Source organism: Lytechinus pictus, chromosome 1 (assembly GCF_037042905.1).
Source record: "Lytechinus pictus isolate F3 Inbred chromosome 1, Lp3.0, whole genome shotgun sequence".
Classification (NCBI taxonomy): Eukaryota; Metazoa; Echinodermata; class Echinoidea; order Temnopleuroida; family Toxopneustidae; genus Lytechinus; species Lytechinus pictus.
The window spans coordinates 671,744-691,959 of NC_087245.1; the positions used below are offsets into that span (position 1 = coordinate 671,744).

A 20,216-nucleotide genomic window follows, 5' to 3' on the forward strand; every position below is an offset into this window, starting at 1 on the left:
TGACCTCAGGCTAAGTTTGCCTAAATAAATGATAAATGACATCCCTAATATCTTACAACAAAACACTGAAAACAAGCTAAAATTGTGTAATGTGTATATTTATATTCATCAAAGGATGTAATAACTAATGATCTGAATATAAACAAGTAGACTCTAGATCTCAAAAGCAAATAATATTTCAATCAATGCAATGCACAAACTGCTAGCATAACCCCTCTGAGCCGGTGCACCCATAACAGGCCTCCCGGCGACACTGCACTCATCATGATGGTCGCATAGCACGCAACACTCGCGGCAGTTTGCTATTTCTGGCAATCAATTTTTAGGATGTAAAAAATAAATGATCTGATTTTTAGATTCGATTTATATTCACCACACACCAAGAAAAATATATGAACAAGCTGTTAAAATAAGGTTTAAAAACTGTCAAAAGTTACCTTCAGGGCTGGTCACGATGTATAAAGACAACATTAGACTTTCACATGAGCCAAATCCAACTTCCATGCTTCCGATCTTCAAAATTTGACATCGAGGCGAAGGGGATTTTTTTCAGCTACGTCATCAGTGAAAATAAGCCAAATTGGCGAGAAACCACCAAATCTACACCCATTTGAAGCCACCTCTTACAGAGCAACCCAAGCTCGTTTTGAAACCGCTGCCGGTGCCGCGGTATTGAGATCACATCGCGCGATAGTCACATACCTACTTCACCTATAAGTATATACATGAGATGCACCCTGTTGATTTTTTGTACAATTTCCTATTATGCGCCGACGACTTGAATCGAGACTGTTCGATAGGAAAAATTCGCTTCTCGATTGTTGTTTACGTAATTTCCAGTATCAAGGATCTTCGGACGGACCGGACGGAGTATCTAAGCGTTAAAAATCATTTATAAATAATTTCGTCTATATTTTTTAAATTAAGTTATTTAATAAGATTTAAATTTATGTAGTGAATAAATGTATAAGGTTTTGGCGTGTTTTATTCCCTCACATTCGTGTGATGAATGAAAACGTCAAAATCCATAGTCAAATCACATGCGTTGTGCGAGGTTAGTATAGCTAACCTTGCATGCATGTATGAGTGGCACAACACATGCAACTCTCTTTATGAGCTGATCCTTCCACAGAATTTGGAGATTCCTGGGGCCCGTTTCTCAACACCGTCATAAGTCTAACTTCTTGACTAAATCGGAGATAGTGAGCTACTTGTCCGCTAACCGTTTCACGAAGCCCTCTTTACCAAGATCAGGTACAACAACCTCACTAAATATTTATGACACCTCCGAACCTGTCATAACTTATTTCTTAATGACGTAGTGGCATCACATGGGTAGACTATGACATGCAAAAGTGCCTAGAAATTTGAAAATAATAATCTTACGTAATCAATCATAGAGGTTGAAATTACATCATAAAACAAGTGGGATAATGCATTCAATGATAATTCTAATACAAAGAAACTATAAAAACTGTTGGTAAAACGCCACAAAACCATTCACTTTGAAATAGTAAAATGATTTAATCGATAAAGATTCTACCACGTCAGGCCATCCATAACTGGACTCGTATTTTTTGTTTTCAGACCCCTATTAACATTTGGATAAATTCTATCTCTAATTTATGCATATAAATTGTCAAATCGTATGTTTCGGTATCAAATATTTATTTTTGGTTTTGTTAAACTATATTTTGATGATGTTTGGAATCGTAGAAGGGCGTATAATTATCATCATTTTAAAAAGAAAACCGTTATGGTTTACTTTCGTAAACTATTAAAATTCGATGTCACGGGGGTACCCATCTCAACGTCCACATGTGATTTTCTAGTCATGAAATAAACTATTCATAATTTAATTTTCTCAGCAATTGAATGCTCCAATCTTCATGGTCTAAGTATGTATGATGCATAATTTACATGTGCTATTATTTTGAAAAGATGTATTTCCCAATTTATCACAATATTTGCAATTTTGTCATAATTTTTCTTTTTGAAAATTATGATATTTTGTGACTAAGGCTACGTCTCGTCTGCTGTTTTTACCGATAGTATCGATATCACGGTATTTTAGTTAGGAAGCCTTTCGTGAAACAGGTTTAGTAAGATTGGAACTAACTCCGTGGTTGGTGGATAAAGATATGACTAACTTGTCCAGGTGTTGAGAAACGGGCCCCTGGAGTCCAGATAAAATACTTCCAAGCAATTGCATGAAAAGTCGAAATAGATATTGCTACGAATATTATAATCTCATCAAATTTTCCATTTCACTTTTACCGATCCATTTGGAGTCCATTTGGTGACTTACTTGAGCACTCTGTTCCCTCTGTTCCTCATCTTTTCTTGCTCTTGACGTCGCGTGCTGCCTGTCCAACAACATCAATTTTTGGCCTATAGAGGGCGCACGATTTATATTCATGTCAAAGACACGACAAGGGAGAGACTAGGCACCTAGGCCTAAACTATTTTACACGCAAATCGACGCAAAGCATAGGTATAGTCACATATTGTATTACCGGACACTATCATGATTCTGGACGTGCGTATTAGTGCGTAAAAAAACAATTTCCTACTGTAGGACTTCCGCAGTTTAATTTCACAGAGCAATACATAGAACAAGATTGCAAAAACAAGGCGAAAAAATCAAACTTTTACCTTATTTATCTCTAAAATTACAGAAAATGCTTAAAATATCGTATAACATTGTTTTGCATTAATATATTTTCTGACGGAAATATGGGCCTGATTTGCCGAATTTCAATCTAATCGCTCCTTCGATCGATTGTGTTGAGGTGTGTTGTGGGTGATATCGTCGATGGCTGGTTCTCAAGTTACCGTGCGCAAGGTTTTCCGAGAATGTATAGCCGTCGACGATCGAAAGCGCGTTGATAGATCTTAATGCAATGAGCGTCATGCGCACACTAAGAACGAGCATGATATTGGAAAGTGCCATGGAACATGCAGAACTTTAAAAAAAAAATAATTAGTTAGCAAACACAAATTTATTACCAACATCTGCTTAGATTCGATATAAAAAAAAGCAAACAAAAAACTTAGAATTTACTCATGATATGGGCATTTTCACCACAGATGGACACAAAGGCAAAAAAAATCAAATTGATATTCATGTCAAATGAATTATGTTTTATAATAATCACTGGCGTAAATCCGTGTTGATGGATGGGGGGGATGACTGAAATATTTTGGCATTTTTTTTGCAATCATGTTTTTAGATATGCAAGAAATTGCCATTGATATGTCCACAGTGGCGTACCGTGGGTCACGGCATGGGGGGGGGGCACCAGCCAAAATTTTGAATCACTGAGTGAGTGCGCTAGTGAGCGCGCTCAGTTGCCAGTTATACTGACCTAATAGAGACATTTTAAGGACAATGTCATTAAACTGATATGTATCTCACTGATCAAATAATGCGAGCGCGAAGCGCGAGCTGAAATTTTTTTTATATTCACACCTAAAAAGGGACATTATAATCAAATTTGTGTAATCATGATAGGTACCTGTCTCGCTGAACAATGCGAGCGCGAAGCGCGAGCTGAAAATTTAGATAATTCAGACCTGAAGTGGGTATTCTAAGGTTTTTTGTAAGAATTAACTAGGACCATACGTATTTCATCAACCGAATGATGCGAGTGCGAAGCGCGAGCTGAAAATTTTTGATATTCAGATCAGAAGGGACATTTTAAGGACTGATTTTAGGAATTTATGAAAAGCAGACATGTCTCACCAATCCACTAATGCGAACGTAATCACGGACAGGAAATGTTTCATATATACGAAGACCTTAACATGGGGCAATCACTTTTTGAGTCGTGAAAAGAAGCATATATATGTAACTACATAAAACAATGATAACTCAAGTGCTAGGAAATATATTTGGTTTATATTGACTTGAAAACGGGATGTTTTAGTACAAAAGGATTATATATCACGTTAAACAGACAATGCGAGCACCAGGAACAATGAAGATGTAGGCCCTGGGCAAATTTTCATAAAGTTATGATAAAATTAATATGTTTTTTATGTAATGTAACATAATATAATTATGATATAACATTATAATGAATAATATTTCCTTCTTTCCCACTACGTTTCTCTTCCTTTCTCCCTCTTTTCTCCTTTTCCCCTTTCCCCGTTTTTTAATGCGAACGTAATCACGGACAGGAAATGTTTCATATATACGAAGACCTTAACATGGGGCAATCACTTTTTGAGTCGTGAAAAGAAGCATATGTAACTACATAAAACAATGATAACTCAAGTGCTAGGAAATATATTTGGTTTATATTGACTTGAAAACGGGATGTTTTAGTACAAAAGGATTATATATCACGTTAAACAGACAATGCGAGCACCAGGAACAATGAAGATGTAGGCCCTGGGCAAATTTTCATAAAGTTATGATAAAATTAATATGTTTCTTATGTAATGTAACATAATATAATTATGATATAACATTATAATGAATAATATTTTCTTCTTTCCCACTACGTTTCTCTTCCTTTCTCCCTCTTTTCTCCTTTTCCCCTTTCCCCGTTTTTTTTTTTGGTCAGCCGATGGGGGGGATGTGCCCCTCATGCCCCCGTAGTTACGCCACTGTATGTCCATATGGCAAATACCCCTCCAATATTATTATCTTTTTTATGATGGTTTAATGGTTTTATTAGAGATTACATTTAAAAAAATTTGACATTCCATCTTAATCCCTTCCCAAAGACCCCAACATTGATGAATTGGAAGAAACGGGGGTTTCTCTTCAATGTTATAATAAGGACATAAGTATTTCGTTTGGAAATGGTGAACTGGCTCTTTATTTGCATTTTATGATTCAATAATATTGTTTTATTTGTTAAGCGGTATTTTAGGAAGAATTTTCACCAATAAAACAATTATCTCTTGTGATTTTTTTTCATTTCTTTCGTAAAAAGTGGGGGGGATGTTTGTACAGGCCATCCCACCTTCCTCGAAAAGTGGGGGGGATATATCCCCCCCATCCCCCCCGGGATTTACGCCAGTGATAATAATACAAGACCTGAAGTTTCTGGGACAATTTTTTTTCCGACTCTGGCAGCCATTTTTTATTTCAAAATGGCCACCAAAGTATGGATACAAATTACATGTAGTGTTGAAAATGGTATATTGATACATATCTTGTTTTGACAGATTTTTAAAGAACAGGTTTGATCATGATGTTTTCCCCTGTGATTTAGCTTGCTATCATAACACTTTATAAAATCCCATAGAAAGAAACACCAGTAATTTATTTATCTGATAACAAAATATTGATGAAGTATGTGATTGGGTATGTAACGTCAGTTACAAAAAACATGAACTTTTTTTTCTCATTTCCCAGAAAAGAGGATATATTATATGAAACTTGGTAGATTTCCTCCTTAGGTAACACCCTCCCTTCTACACCAAACTTAAAAATGATCAATTAACAATCAAGCTATAGGGTACCATTAAATATGTGTAACGTCAGTTACCAAGTGGAAAATGTAATGTCAGTTACCATGATAAAATGTTGGTTACCAATAGTGAAATGCAAATGTCAATTTTATGGTGAAGAAATATTGTATACTTGTTATTTAAGTCTTTCACTTAGTTAAATCACACCAGAAGGAGCTTGCTATTGACTTTTAAAAGGTATAGTTCACAAGGAATACTAAATGAAATTATGAAGGAAGTTGCATTCCCATTTTTTTTAGGGGGGGTACTTTTCCAAACCTATTGCCTAAATCTGCAACATTTGATAAGCTTAACATTTCGATGTATGGGGTTTCCAGGGCCCCTTTTTTAGTTCCTAGGATTCTTTTGAGAATTGCCAGGCTTTAAGTAAATTCCTGGTTTTTATATCTGTTAGTAGTGTTTGATGTGTGATATAACTTTTCTTTTTGGTTTACAAGTATAGATGAAAAGTGAAATTTGACAGTTCTGGGGCCCGTTGCAGAAAGAGTTGCAATCAATCACAACTCTAAAAATCATGCGCAACTTGATTTTCAACCAATCAACAGCACGCATTTGGGACTTGCGATTGATTTTTTGACTTGCGTTTAAACGCAACTCTTTCTGCAACGGACCCCTGATCTACTAAAACTGTCTTTTTTCTAATTTACAAATAGTTCAGTTTCAGTTTAGAAGAGCTGGAGTTTATTTTTGACAGCTTAAAATAGAAATTAGCAAAGAGAATGATTAAACAAATTATGAAGAAAATTGAAATCTAACAGATATGAACAAGCACTGCTTGCACTGACCAGAATAGAAATCAATAATAAAACTGCATGGCTGCTTGAGATTTGGGGGAGGGGTAGCGTAGGGGAGGAGACCCTTATTCATTTTGCCTTTTATGAGGGGAGGAGGGGGTTGGAGAAGGAAAAGGTTTATAAAGTCAATATAAAACTGATGAATATAAATGGGTGTATAGTCAGAAAAATTCATGTGTACAGTCAATGCAATATTAAATTACTATAGGAATACATGTAGCTGCTTTGACCCCCCCCCCCCCCAAGTAAGTAAAACATACATTTCTTATCTTTTGATAATTTAAAATGTGAAGTATTATAAAAACTTTTATGATTAAAAAAAAAAGCCTTTACATATAAGTACCAAGAAAATTATGCCTTTGAAAATCATATAGGACTGGTAAATGTTTATGTGTAATGTCAGTTACCGACAAGTATGTTCAAATGAAAGAAAAGGAATTAAGAAAAATAATTTTTTTTTCATTGAAATGTTCCTAGAAACTCATGTATACTTCCACATCAAGTTCATGAGGATGATAAGGTCTAAGGTCATCTATATCATATTATTTATTGATGGCGAAATCATGTGAGACTCGTTCATGAATCACCTTGTTTTTTTTTGTTTTTTTTTTGACGAAATTCGTCAGTGACGTTATTTCAGTGTGGTCAAATTTTATGACTCTTGTCAAATAAAGTAAAAACAATTACACGTTTATGAACTTTAGCTGAAAACACAATCTGTATTAATTTTGTACATGAAAAAATGTTTTTAGCAATTGTTGGTCTGACCTTACCTGGGCATCATGAATTTGGTCTTAAAAGTTGGGCGAGATTTGAAAGTAAAAGGTCAGTGAGCAGCACAGTCAAAAACATTTTGTGTGTGCAGATGTTTGGGGCCATCATGCCCCCACCTTCCCGGAGTATTAAGAGTTAAATAAAAATGCAATTTTTTAATTAGCCAGAGGAAGATGACAGCTTGTTCCTTGGAGAATACTTATCATCTTAAGATGCATTACTGTAAGTTCCAAGTCTTCTTAAAATTACCTTATGAAGACTTACTGTAAGACATAAAATTCTGGAATAACTTGTGGTCAGTAAATTCCAATAACTTATTTTGTGGTGCCTTATATTGATATAAGATTGTTTGATGACCTCACATCCTACATGTATATTAAAAGAGCAGACACCTAATTTATCATAACTGTATGCTAGATAAAACAACCTTGCCCTCTCATTAACCAAGAGTAACATGATTTTTTTTTTTCAGATGACACGAAAACCTGAACACTTTGTTCCTCCCTCAGCGGATTAGCTATTTGGAAAGCCTACATTCCTTCCGTGTTATGTCATACTTCAAACTGGATTTTACAATCATGGAATCTGACCCTGACCTCAGTTCAACTAATGAACTCAGTGATGAAGAAGAAGCTGATACCCTTCTGGATCGCATCCCACCTCCACCTGTTGACAGGACACACAAGGCCCGACAAGGAAGCAGAGTCATCAAACCAAAGGAGCGGAAGCATATCCTGATAGCTCTAGTAACAGTACTTGTCTTCACCACACAGTTTGCCTGTAGAGGATACCTGACAGGGGTTCTCTCCACCATCCAGCATAGTTTAGATATCTCACAAGCCGAAGCATGGCTTATTGATATAGCCTTTGATTTTGGCATCGTCATTGGGATTGCCTTGTTGTTATCCTGCAGAAGATGTGTCAACCGACCCCGTTGTGTCGCTGGTGGGGCGTTTCTGATAGGAGTTGGTCTCTTTGCTTCGTCTGTGCCTTACTTTATGCTTCATCCATCTCCTGCTTGGCTGAAGTCACCTGGTATCTCTAAAGTACCTCAGTATGAACTATGTGATCTTGGTAAGGTGCCAGACAGTAATCCTGTTGATAATGATGATGATGATGATGAAACTCTGGATTACATTAAGAGTTTGAGTGGTAAGGAGTTGGCTATCATATGTGGGATGTTTGTTGCTGGTTTAGGAGCAGCTCCTCAGTGGGTCTTTGGTTTTCCCTATCTTCAAGATCGTACTCAGAAGCATCCTATCGTGATTGTTAGTAAGTATGACCAGACATTCTATTATTTATACAATGTTTACAGGGGCCTGATGCATAAAACTGTACCCCTCAGGTCAGCACATTTCTGCCACTGACTTGAACACAGGAAAAACTTATGAAATAAAAATAACCTGACTCATACCTGAGTCTCTTTGAGTGAAAAGACAGCTCAGGGATAACTGATCTATGTTTCAACAAAACTTTTTGTCAATATAATATTATCTTTCAATATAGGTCTTTTAAATTGATACAGTCTTTAACTTCATTTTAACCCAGCAATTTGATTTTTTTTTCATTCAGTAAAATGCTTACAGGTAAATATTTCTTGATGCTTTCAGATACCTAATTCACTCAGATAGTTATTAACTGATTATTATTAATTGATGAGATTCATTGTCTTGTACTTTTATCTTGTTTTTCTACTTGTAGCTTTGTACACAATAGGATCACTATTAGGCCGTTGGACTGGAAGTCTTTTGTCTTTTATCATTGAGCATAAGACAGAACCAATGAGCTCATACGGTGCTATATCAAGATGGTGGCTTGGATTCCTTTTGCTTGGTAAGTAATTTCAATCTTTGAGCTAATAGGAAGTAAGGGGCATTTCACAAAGAATTATGTCCAACTGAAAATTGCACTTTGATTCCCAGAGGATGAGTTACATTTACATCATTGCATTGGTGAGATTCTGCTGAGAGGATGTGGTGGATCAATGAGTGTTTGTATTAAAGTAAGACTTTATTTCATACGTAACTCTTTGTAAAACACCTGTCAGATCTCTAACTAATGAAAAATACCTAGTTTTGTCTCGCTTGACAAAGTTTGACAGAGACATAGATGTAGTAGCCACTTTTCCTGTTGGTCTGTTATGCTGCTATTACACTTGCAAGATTTTTGGTTCCCGCATTCATTTTGGCATAATTCTATCGTGCCAGTTCATGACAATGCAAGACACTAAACGCATCCATGGTTCGTGCCATAGTCCCGACTTGTTCACGCCATATTCACGACAGGTTTACGCATAGGCATGACATGTTTGCGCAGTATTTACAAATAGTTCGCGCACTGTCACGTCATTCAATTGAAGCATAAAATCGAACTCCATGAATTGCCGTTCGTTATAGCCAAACTGCATGCGTATACATGCGTTTTCGGCAAGCAATTCTAATATTTGCTGGAAGTCTCACAACCGATTCGTGAGCTGCTCGTGAACTAGTCATGTACCTGTCGTAAACTAGTTGTGGAATGCGTGCCACTCGTGCCATGCCACGACATGGTGTGATGAGGTTGCGCATAGTTAACAAGTAGTTCACGCCAATAACCCCCCCCCCCCCTTTATAAGAATGATTATTTTAGATAGTTGACACTAAAATGATGAATGTAAACCAATGCTTACATTTTATAGCATCCATGCTTTTTCTTATTTTTTTTTCATTAATGGTGAGGGTCGTGACACCACACCCCCCCCCCCCATAACCCCCAAAAATTATTTTCCAAATGAAAGATGGATTGCACGCAAATGTTTCAGGAAGGTATTTTTAGCAACTGTCAGTAGAGAACAACCAGTTGTTGCACAACCAAATGTGATAGCTCATATACTCTTGAATTCAGGTCTAAATGGTTTTTTGACTGCACTCATTCTTGTGATGTACAATGATGTACCAGAGGGTGGTGGCTCAAAGACAACTAGGAATGGACGTCACACTAGACTGGACAGTGAATCTTCAACCCACGGCAACAATGACCAATTATCAGCCATTGGATCTCCTATGGGGGAACCTGATCAGAATGATAGTTTCTACTATATGCGTTTGGATGACGCTGGCAACATGCCTACAGGCTCAAGACACTGTAAGTTTACTAATTTTCTAGCATTATTTGATGGAAATTATGTGTCTACCATCTTTCAGCCGTCAGCCAACACACTTTCATGACACCCAATCAAGAATACACACACTATATTGCTACACACTGTTCTATGAACAACAAATGGCAAACCATAGTATAGATTTTGTGGATTACCAAAAAAAGGTATTAAGAATGTGACCATGCATGGCAAAACCCAAACAAAGTTTCACTGTGTGATTTTTCAATAGGACATCATGAGAGGTTTTGATCAGAATGGTTGAATTTTAGTTTTTAGTATTTCTTGAAAGAATCAACTTTGTTTTTCTATGCACTATAAGAATAAGAAATACAGGGCTCCATATTAATTCAGTGATTTAGATATATTTTTTCATTGTTATTGAGGTAAAATATTAATCAAGTTTAGAGTGAACTAAATTGACCATTAACTCTTGCATTTTCACAGCACACATTGCTGAAGCCTGTTGCACTGTGTACAAGCAGAGTAACTTAGTCTTGTTGTGCATAGCAACAAGTTTTGAGGCGGCCATTTTAACAGGTTTCCTGGTCTTCCAGCCAAGGTTTTATGGCATCGTATCAGGCATTGGTATTTTCGATGCAGAATTCTACTTCTGTAAGTATGCAGTAGATACAAGGAGAATATTTGTTATCTTGTTGAAAGCTATTTATGTATGCATGTATCTAGTTTAATTGTTGTTACTGTTATTATTATTATTACTCATTTTGACAAGGATAGTACATCAAGGAATTGATATACGATGTCATAAAGCACAATAGAATAGATTGCATACCCACTGGATTGCCAAGGCCTAGTTCTTCTTCTCTTGGATGTATTTGATGTGGAAATAATTGCGGCCCATTTCCCGGCCCAGTCCCACTGCACTTACTGATCAAAAGCGGATGTAAAACGTAAAAAAATCTTGCCATCCATCAGAAAACGCTATGCATCTGTTGTGTACTCATTGCATATGTGTTACCTACGCTCTATCCATCGAGCATCCGTCAACTATGATTTCATCCACGCAAAAAGTTTTGAGCTGTACAAAACTTGTAGAACGGATGAACTTTCTGCTGGTACGATGTAAATCCGCTTATAGAACAGATGAACTTTTGCTGGTACGATGTAAATCCGCAACATATACGAGCAAAAAATGTTCCATGTCCGTTACCATCTGTTAAACGTCCGTTGTATCCTCTCTGCATCCACTGGGCATCCTCGCAACTCAGATCCACTGAAGCTGAACAACCGAAAGAGGGCGGAAAGATAAGGTACATGGAACGTCTATACATCGCTAGTAGCTACATGTAGTAGCATGGAAATAGAAAGGATGTAAGCGTATGCATCTCATAAATAAAGTATTTGAAACCCCCGGTAACCCCTTCGGAGCTGTCATCCACTTCCATCCTTATCTGCAAGGTTTCCGATGAACTACCGTTTAACATCCGTGCTACATACTACCCATGTCCGTTCTTTTCTGTTATGTTTTTGCAAATTTTCAGCAATTCTGTCCATTTCTGGAGTGAATGAAAACGGATGGAGCCACCCGCAAAATTTTGCTCGTCCGCTGTCTCCTTTATGAATATGTTTTTTATCCGTCAGCCAGTGGGGCCAGGCCTTTAGGTAATATAAAAGCCTTTCAAATAAATTTCAGGTATAGTAAAAAAAAAATGCTGCACAAAAACTAATTAGATTAGTTGACTTGCAAATTTGTACTCTTTGACTATTTTCAGTTAGCAGTACATAGAGGTGTATTTTATAACAGAAGTGTATTTGTGACATCGAGGTGTGTTTGTGACATACTGTATTAAAGCTCACACATGTCTTGCAGTACATGTAAATCAAATCAACCTGTTTGTCTTCAACCTAAATTATAGTTATGGATATATTTACGTACATGTCATCTTTTGTTAACTATCCTCCAACAGCAAGTGCAGTACTGATGGGTGTAATCGTTGGTGTCATCATTGGTATCATAGCTCTGGTTGTGATGAAGCCCTCTATCTATCACATGTGGAGAGTAACATGGATCGTGTGTTTAGTTACTATGGGTATCATGTGGGTTCTGTTCCTCTATAGCTGTGATGAAGCACCTGTTGATGCATACAGAGAGAGTCCTGGTGAACAGACCAAGTAAGAGTATTTCACAATCCTTCTCTGCCCTTAAAATGATGTTACACCTTAGTGTTAATCCTGGTAGATGGGTCTTCCACAGTGTACTCAACACCATGCATTTATCATAGTGTTTCTATTTCAATGTAATTAGAACTTGATTTGAACACTACAGTTATAAAAGTTCTTCTGATTATCCTCTATTCTTCCCTGCATTTGGGATTCATCGATTTGTTGAATTTTTCTTTATTATTTCAATTATCATACCAGATCAAGATCTATTATTGTTATTTAAGAAACTGTGTAATGTTTGAATGCAAATATCAAGTTTTCACAGAAGTATTGGTGTTTTCATTAAGTATCAAACTAAGAATTGATGTTCATGATCATATTGAATTAATGAATGTTGATAGGTTCCTTTTGTCAACCTGTCATTGTCCTGTATTCTTAACTCTAGTTTGATTTTGACTCTGGTCTAAAGTTGTGGTTTAACTTTAGGTAGCAAATTCTGGAAGTTGTCTCTAACAGCACAAGTACATTTCATCAGCTAAGTTCGACTCTGGAATCATTTGTAACTGCCTAGCAGGGTTCCCAGCCCATCAGGGAATTCAGGGAAAGTTATTTACTTTTTTCCAGTCAGGGAAAAATCAGGGAATATGATTTAAAAATACCTCAAATCAGGGAAAAATGCCTCAAATTAGGGAAAAATCAGGGAATTCTTATCAGCCCAAAAGTTGAAAGCACGGTAGTCAGTCAGACTCTGTTTTGTTGCATATCAAAACAACATCAATTGAATGACTGGTAATTATGGTACTAATTAATTTTGCCTTATTGTTTTTATACTGAAAATACATGTAATTCACTGCAACAACTTAGAAAACATGCGAAACAGGGAATGGGTTTAAATGTTTATCAGGGAATTTTGTTTTCTTGAAAGTTGGGAACCCTGGCCTAGGGATCGATAACTTAAATTGCCTTTTCACTATTAAAACATGAGGGAAGAGCCTTGTAAACATAAGATTTAAGAAAAGCTGTTTAAAGAAAATTTTAAATTGTCTTCCCTCCTTGATATTAACACAGAGCTAGACCATGGTCAAATCTGCTTCCCTTGATGAGCTAGACTATGGTCAAAGTTAAACTGGATGTTAGAGTATGATTAGTACACTTTAAAATAATTGTCTTTTTTCTTAATCCACCCCTTACCATGTCTGTTTGTCTGTCTCTTCTTTCACTTACTCTCTCTCTCTCTCTCTCTCTCTTCCAATGTTTTCCTAATAGGGCTGATGATCTATCACAATGGATTGACCTCAATCAAACTTGTTCTGATCAGTGTAACTGTCTAAATCAAATATGGCATCCTGTTTGTGGTTCAGATCATGTGACCTACATCTCTCCCTGTCTGGCTGGTTGCCAATCTTTAACTGGACAAGCAAAATTTGTAAGTTGGGTTTCTAGAATATAGCTAAACTTGAAGATAAACCTGAAGTTTTAAACTTCCACAATTTGCTAGTTTTTACATGTAGCTCTTTGTACATGCCCTAAAAAGTTATCTATCTGTATATTCAGTCAAATATTTAAAAACTACAAGATGTTCTTATGGTTTATACTTTATCCATGAGCCAAGGGGTTTCCCCACTCGTCTGTTGTGTGGGCATGATAATTAACCAACTCCAAAGTTGGAGTCACCTATCTCCTAGTCCATTCTTGAATAATTAGGCCATTGCAAATCACTCTGTTCCATGATTCAGTCATTGAATAGTACTATTGCTCAAAAGTTCAAATTTAAAGGTCATGTTGATGATTGTCACAGTGTAAGCTCTATTATCAATAATTAGCCACTGTATGAATGTAAATTATGAAAACATGGTCTTCATAGTTTTCACTCACATATGGCTGTCTTTCTTAAATCCTTTAATAAAATGAAACATAGACAATAAGATGGAATTTTTGTAGAGGTTTCCACTAATAGTGTTTTTATTGTAACCAGGCCAGAATCAGGTTGGAGCTAGGTTTGGGTTTGCTTCAAGTAAAATGAGAATGAAGTTGACTATTTGATTTAAAAATACCTCGTAATCGTCCATGAAATACACAACATAAATATCAGAATATTGAGTTAATTGATCAATGTCAAATTATATTTTCAACAACTTCATATAAATTGAGATATGGCAATTAAAAAAAAACTTAACCGCATCTCATTATAACCATTATTGGCTCTGATGGGACATGAATTACTATTGTTTTTATATCTATTTTATCACGATTGTTTGCATTTTCCTTTATAGAACTTCAGCAAGTGTATTGGTATTGAAGTAGATAATGGAGTGATGGGCAGTGCTACTAGTGACCCATGTCCAGCTGATTGTAATCCTCTTTGGTCTCATCTACTAGCGGTCTTCTTTATCTTCCTTTTAACTGGAGTCAACTTCCCTATCATTCTGCTTCTCATTATCGGGTATGTCTAGTATAGCATTACACCTCTCTTTTTGGTATTCCAGACTTTTTGCATTTACTACGGAGACACTCTCTATAACGCACCCTTGAAAATGCAAGCCAAATAACAATGGAGAGCTGAGAGGCTTTTGTAAGTTGGTGGACCGGGACAGCATCTGATCTCTTTACTCTGGACAACGACATATTTGCAATTGTTTGACTGGTTATCTTCGGATGATCTGCTGTTTCCATAGTAAATGTGAAAACTCCCTATTGATTCAGAGCACAGTGTTGCAAAGATTAGTATTTGATCATACATTTGATTTTCACAATTGATTTGATTTTCACAATTGATGGTACATTGTGGTCAATGCCATCAGATTGTTTTAAGATCAATTGCTTAGTTTTGTGATACACAGCCCTGAGGTAGGTTTTATCTTCTAATGGTGATAATTATTTTATGATTAAGTAAATCAGATATGATATTTTTCAGGCTTTCCTGACAACTTCTTGTGTGTGGTTTTTCATTGTACATCACATTTAGGGCATGTTCTTTTCAGGCCCTGCGAGTAAAACTGACTCATTGCTGTTAAATACACTACCCAACTCCAGGGCTTAAATCAATTTGTGACTTTGAATGCCCTATTCAATGTCCTGTGTGCCTCTCACTGTCCTTGGATTTTTTTTGTCATAAAAAAACAACTTCAAATTTGTGCTGAAATGTGCCCTATTTGAAAGTGAAGTATGAAAATAGTTTAGTATGTCCTTGAAAGTCTTTGATGATGACCTTCATTCAGAGTTGGTGACAAGAACAATGTACATTGGAAGTTTCCAGCTTGTACAATGTGAGACACAACAATATTTGAAGGTTTAGTATGGTATCAAGAAGACGTTTTTCAGTATTGATAATTTGATTCTTTTGTTTTTATTCTATCAGGACTGTTAAGGTTCATAAACGAAGTCAATCACTCGCAATGTTGGTCATCATGTGGCATCTTCTGGGTAAGATAGTCTTATATTTTCAGTCATGCATGATAACAATTATATTTATACCTGAAGCATCCTTCTTCTGAACCAAGTCATGCTAACACTTACAAAATGAGTTCAAAGAGAATACAAGAAAATGACTACCCATGTGTTTGCATATGAATGAACTTTATGTGCCAAATGAGTAATCAATCAGTAATTTGCCAACTAATAATCATGGTGTTTTATCGATATTTAATAGACAGGACGTTTCCAATCAATGATTGATAAATAAAAGTAGGAGCCTTTTTTTCTTCACAGATTTTCCTTTTTTAATGGGAAGTAATGGCCATTTGAACTGTCAAAGTTTTGTGCCAACTTGTGACATATTTTCCCCTAGATCTGTTCCTGTTATCAGTGTGTTGCTTAATGTGTGTCGCTTGGTCTTTAACAAACTGACTATATAATTTTTTGTATATCACTTTTATTCAGTATGAAACGTAGGCAAGTACATTGAAAATAAGTCTAGGCTACTTGGTTTTGTAGGACAAAGTACAGGACTAAAGTTATGAATATACCGATAGATTTGAAAGTTTATGTTAATGAAATTTTTATTATATGTCCTTTGTTTTAGGTGTGTTACCGTCAATCGGCTACTTCAGTGCTGTTCTTGGTCAAGCTTGTTCTCTCTGGCAATCTGATCATGAGTTTAGCGGTCAGCATTATACGGATTGCCTCATGTATCATCCTGAAAAACATCATTTCTTCTTCATCTCATTGGTTCTCTTTCTCAAGGCTTTTGCTCTTGTATTCTATGGGATCTCATTCAGAGTTACATCAAGATTGAAGCAAGATGAAGATGATATATCAGGCAATCGTGATTGGATTGGTTATAATGGTGAGAGAGCGAGCGTTGAGCTTGGTAGGATTGATCAAAGAGGACATTCATCCACTTCTCCTGCTTTTATCTAACCAAACAATGTCTTTCAACTCCATTTTGATTGTCGAAATATCATTTCTAGTTTAAACAAATAAAAAATATGGAAAACCCAATTTGAAAGGAGTCTTGGATTTGATTACTTGTGATATGATACTCTTGTATTGAGCAAAAAGAAAAGACATTGTCAAGCAGCACCTCAGTCTAGAGTGGGGATAACTGTTTTTTATACTCTGGAAAAAGCATTATGTAGATCCAGTTTTATTGTTATTAGTTTAAAAATATATTTTTGTCACTTTTTGACTTATGCTTTTAAACATTGACTTATTTGGTAAATTGTTCTAGATAATTGTAATTCATGAATAGAACTTGATTCGAAGGAAATAAAAGGAAAACGTTTGTTATTTCATAAAGGTTGACAGCATTGATAATTTATCATGCTCTGGTAGTTACCATACAAGGACCAATGATTTTACTTAAATTATCCAAGTTGACAATTCATTTAGTGCTGACAATTTTTATGAATTAGTGCTGATGATTCACAGTTTCAATATAAACTGAAAAAATCAAGACTTTTGGGAACAATTATGTGGATTTGGGTGTAATATCACTTGTGTTTTAAACAAGGCCAATTTTTTAAAGCAATGAGCAATTAACCGAAGAGGAATTGGAATGCACTGGGCCATTACTTATAAAGAAAGTTACTATTCATCTGATCAAATACACCTATGGACAGCCTGCAATGCCAACATCTACAAATGCATGTTTGTTCTAAGTATTTTCTAAAAATTAATTTAAAAAAGAGTCATGCATGCATCATTGTTTTAATCGAACTATGTTTCCCTGTTTCTGAAGAGACATTGTGTATATCTCCTGTTTGAAGAATTATAACATTGATGAATTTTCATAATTGAGATTAATTGGATCAATCACAACTCTATGTTATACCGGGCCCTCGTATCCATCTTGATTGAGACCATATCAGATTGTAAGGTTACTCATAAAGCAACACTAAATATGAAGCTATAATAAAATGCTAAATATGAGTGGAACATGCCTGATTGCTAATTGCTTTTGTTGCAATAAATTGGTGTGATGTTATAAGTATTTTTTCCAAGATCATAGTCATGACCTTACACTTAATGTTTGATTATTTTATTTATGAAGGTTTTTATATTATAATGCACATTTATTACCTTTCCACCTGTCCTTTGTGTCTTTCGTTGAAGTTATCATTTTTTATTTCTTTCAGAATTTCATGATCATTTTGTCATTCATCTCATATTTAAGTATTATTTCTAACATATTTGAATCTTTTAAATGTTGTCATTATTCAAATGAACATGGGGATATAAATATGAGTCTTGGATATTCCATTCCCGTTGAAGCAACATTTTGTCAAGTCCATTATATTTAAATCTTGTTTTGTACAATGTTTTCAGTTTCATCTTCTTTCTTTCTCGTTTGATATCATGCCAAATATCCTAATCAGTTCATTATCTGCTTAATCATGTATCATCTGCGATGAAACCATTTGTGCTTTCTTTTACATCTTATAATTTGAAAAGGTACATGTTAATAACAACTTCTCTTTTAATGTTTGGTAAAATTATTAATGGTCATTGTTTACGTGTATAGATTACATTAATTAGGAATTTTTGATACTTTGTAATATATTTTTATGCTGGTTTGATTAAGTGTTGTATTAACATTATTATATGTCATTTATATAGACAGTAGTTATTTCACAATGATCCTGTATTTCTTTTAAACATTCTATCTAACTTGATCTAATCATCTTAAAAATAGGATTAATGGATTTCATCTGTCTTGCCATTCATGCCTTAAATTAGGACAATAATATTTTCACATGACTTCACACAAAGGACTATGAAAATTTCTTTCATGTATACAAAAATTGTTCTATTATCATTATTATATCAACATTGTACTTCTATCTCAGTACTTCATCATGTTTTAAACCAAATGTTGCTTAACAAGTGGGCATGAACAATGTCTTTTAAATCATTCAATCTTGCTTCAAAGACTGAAGATTTGTTTTTCTTTTAGTTTTTTTTACACAATGTTAACAAGTAATAGTCGTAATGTATTGTAAATTTGCCAAATTTTAAAAGTATTAATTTGATATTTTATGAATTGTGTTGTGTCTGTATACTAGTACTTTTTGTGTGTATTGTTTTTGCACAATTATTCATATTGTAAATATGAATAATATTTATATCTCATTTTCCATGACAATTAGGTATCTCAACTTTTTTTTAGTCTTTAATTGAACTAATTGTAAGGTGATCATTTATAATCCATTATCATTTGAATTTTATTCCATTTAGGGGTTATGAAATTATTCAGATTTTATTTCTTCCTAACGATTATAAAACACACATACACAGCTAGTACTTATGTTAAAGGTTTCTAAAAGTGATGAATTACTGTTGTCCCTCTTCCCTTGAAAACTAAAGCAAGAGAGAGATATTTAGGCAAGGGAGGATTTTTTGTAAATGAAAATTCTTTGACCTTGCAAATGAACATCAATTAACCAAACAATAATGCTTCCAGTTGATTACTTTGTAGGTATAAGAGCCTTTAGTCAATTGTGTATTTTTGCTCTCAAACTAAAATAGTGTTTCATGACAAGCATTAAAAAAAAAGATTGTTATTAACCCAAAAGAAAGAAAATCTTCATAATAATAATAATAATAATGTCATTTATATGCAATATTCTTGCTGGTTATGAGGGTAATCTAGAGAGATATTATACCTGCTGTGATGTGCAGAATACAGTATGTTTCAATATTGTCCTTGTTATCAAAATAATGATATATTCATAAGTAATTATCAATTTCAAGGGTTGACATTTTGAATATGAGTGCACTTTGAGAGCAACTGTTTCCACTGGATCATTTTGTCAAGATGTATTATGGAAGTAACTTGATTTCTCTTGATTATTATTTCTATTCATCCCACTTTAATCACTTTAATATGTGCATTTAATTGAATTAATTGTGTAGGGTGAGGCTTCTTTAAAACACTGTGTTTTGTACTCCTGGACATGTACTACCAATATCCTATGACAGTACTCAGTTTTCTCTCGCTTTAAGATTGCATTGATAGTACTACTCTATTCCTCTTGTTATTGGTGTATATATTTGACTGAAGGTGTAAAAATGTAGATGGCTGTTAGAGTGGTATTTTTATAAAAGTGGATGTGATTTTTTGTATCTGTAAAATCAAGTATAATAAAATCAAATTAAAGATGAGGAGGATCAAACATCAAATTAGATGTGTCAATATATTTCTTTTGTTGTTTTAATTTGATGTTTCCTTGTAGATAATTGAATGTGGACTATAAAGCAAGTAACCATTGCTTGGATTCAGTGGATGATTAGTTCTCTTAGTGAAATTTTAAGACTATCTTTCCTCAGCTTCGCTTTGAAGAGATAGCCACGTTAAAATTGTCTTGACTAATAGTGTGCCTCACCAGTCACCACTTTTACCGATGGCAATTACTTGCTTATTTTCTAAGTATGCACACTCAAACATAAGTTACTGTCTTAAC

At 35.0% G+C, this 20,216-nt stretch overlaps 1 protein-coding gene across 1 annotated transcript; it reads left to right on the plus strand.

Annotated features, from left to right (window-relative positions):
* The first annotated feature begins 7,526 nt into the window (after positions 1-7,526).
* Positions 7,527-19,935, plus strand: LOC129255466 (solute carrier organic anion transporter family member 5A1-like). Its single transcript, XM_054893820.2, has 9 exons — positions 7,527-8,327; positions 8,757-8,888; positions 9,939-10,178; positions 10,639-10,806; positions 12,120-12,324; positions 13,582-13,741; positions 14,589-14,758; positions 15,674-15,738; positions 16,337-19,935. The coding sequence occupies exons 1-9, from the start codon at positions 7,604-7,606 to the stop codon at positions 16,672-16,674; spliced, it is 2,202 nt and encodes a 733-aa protein (XP_054749795.2). The 5' UTR covers positions 7,527-7,603; the 3' UTR covers positions 16,675-19,935.
* The last annotated feature ends 281 nt before the right edge of the window (positions 19,936-20,216 follow it).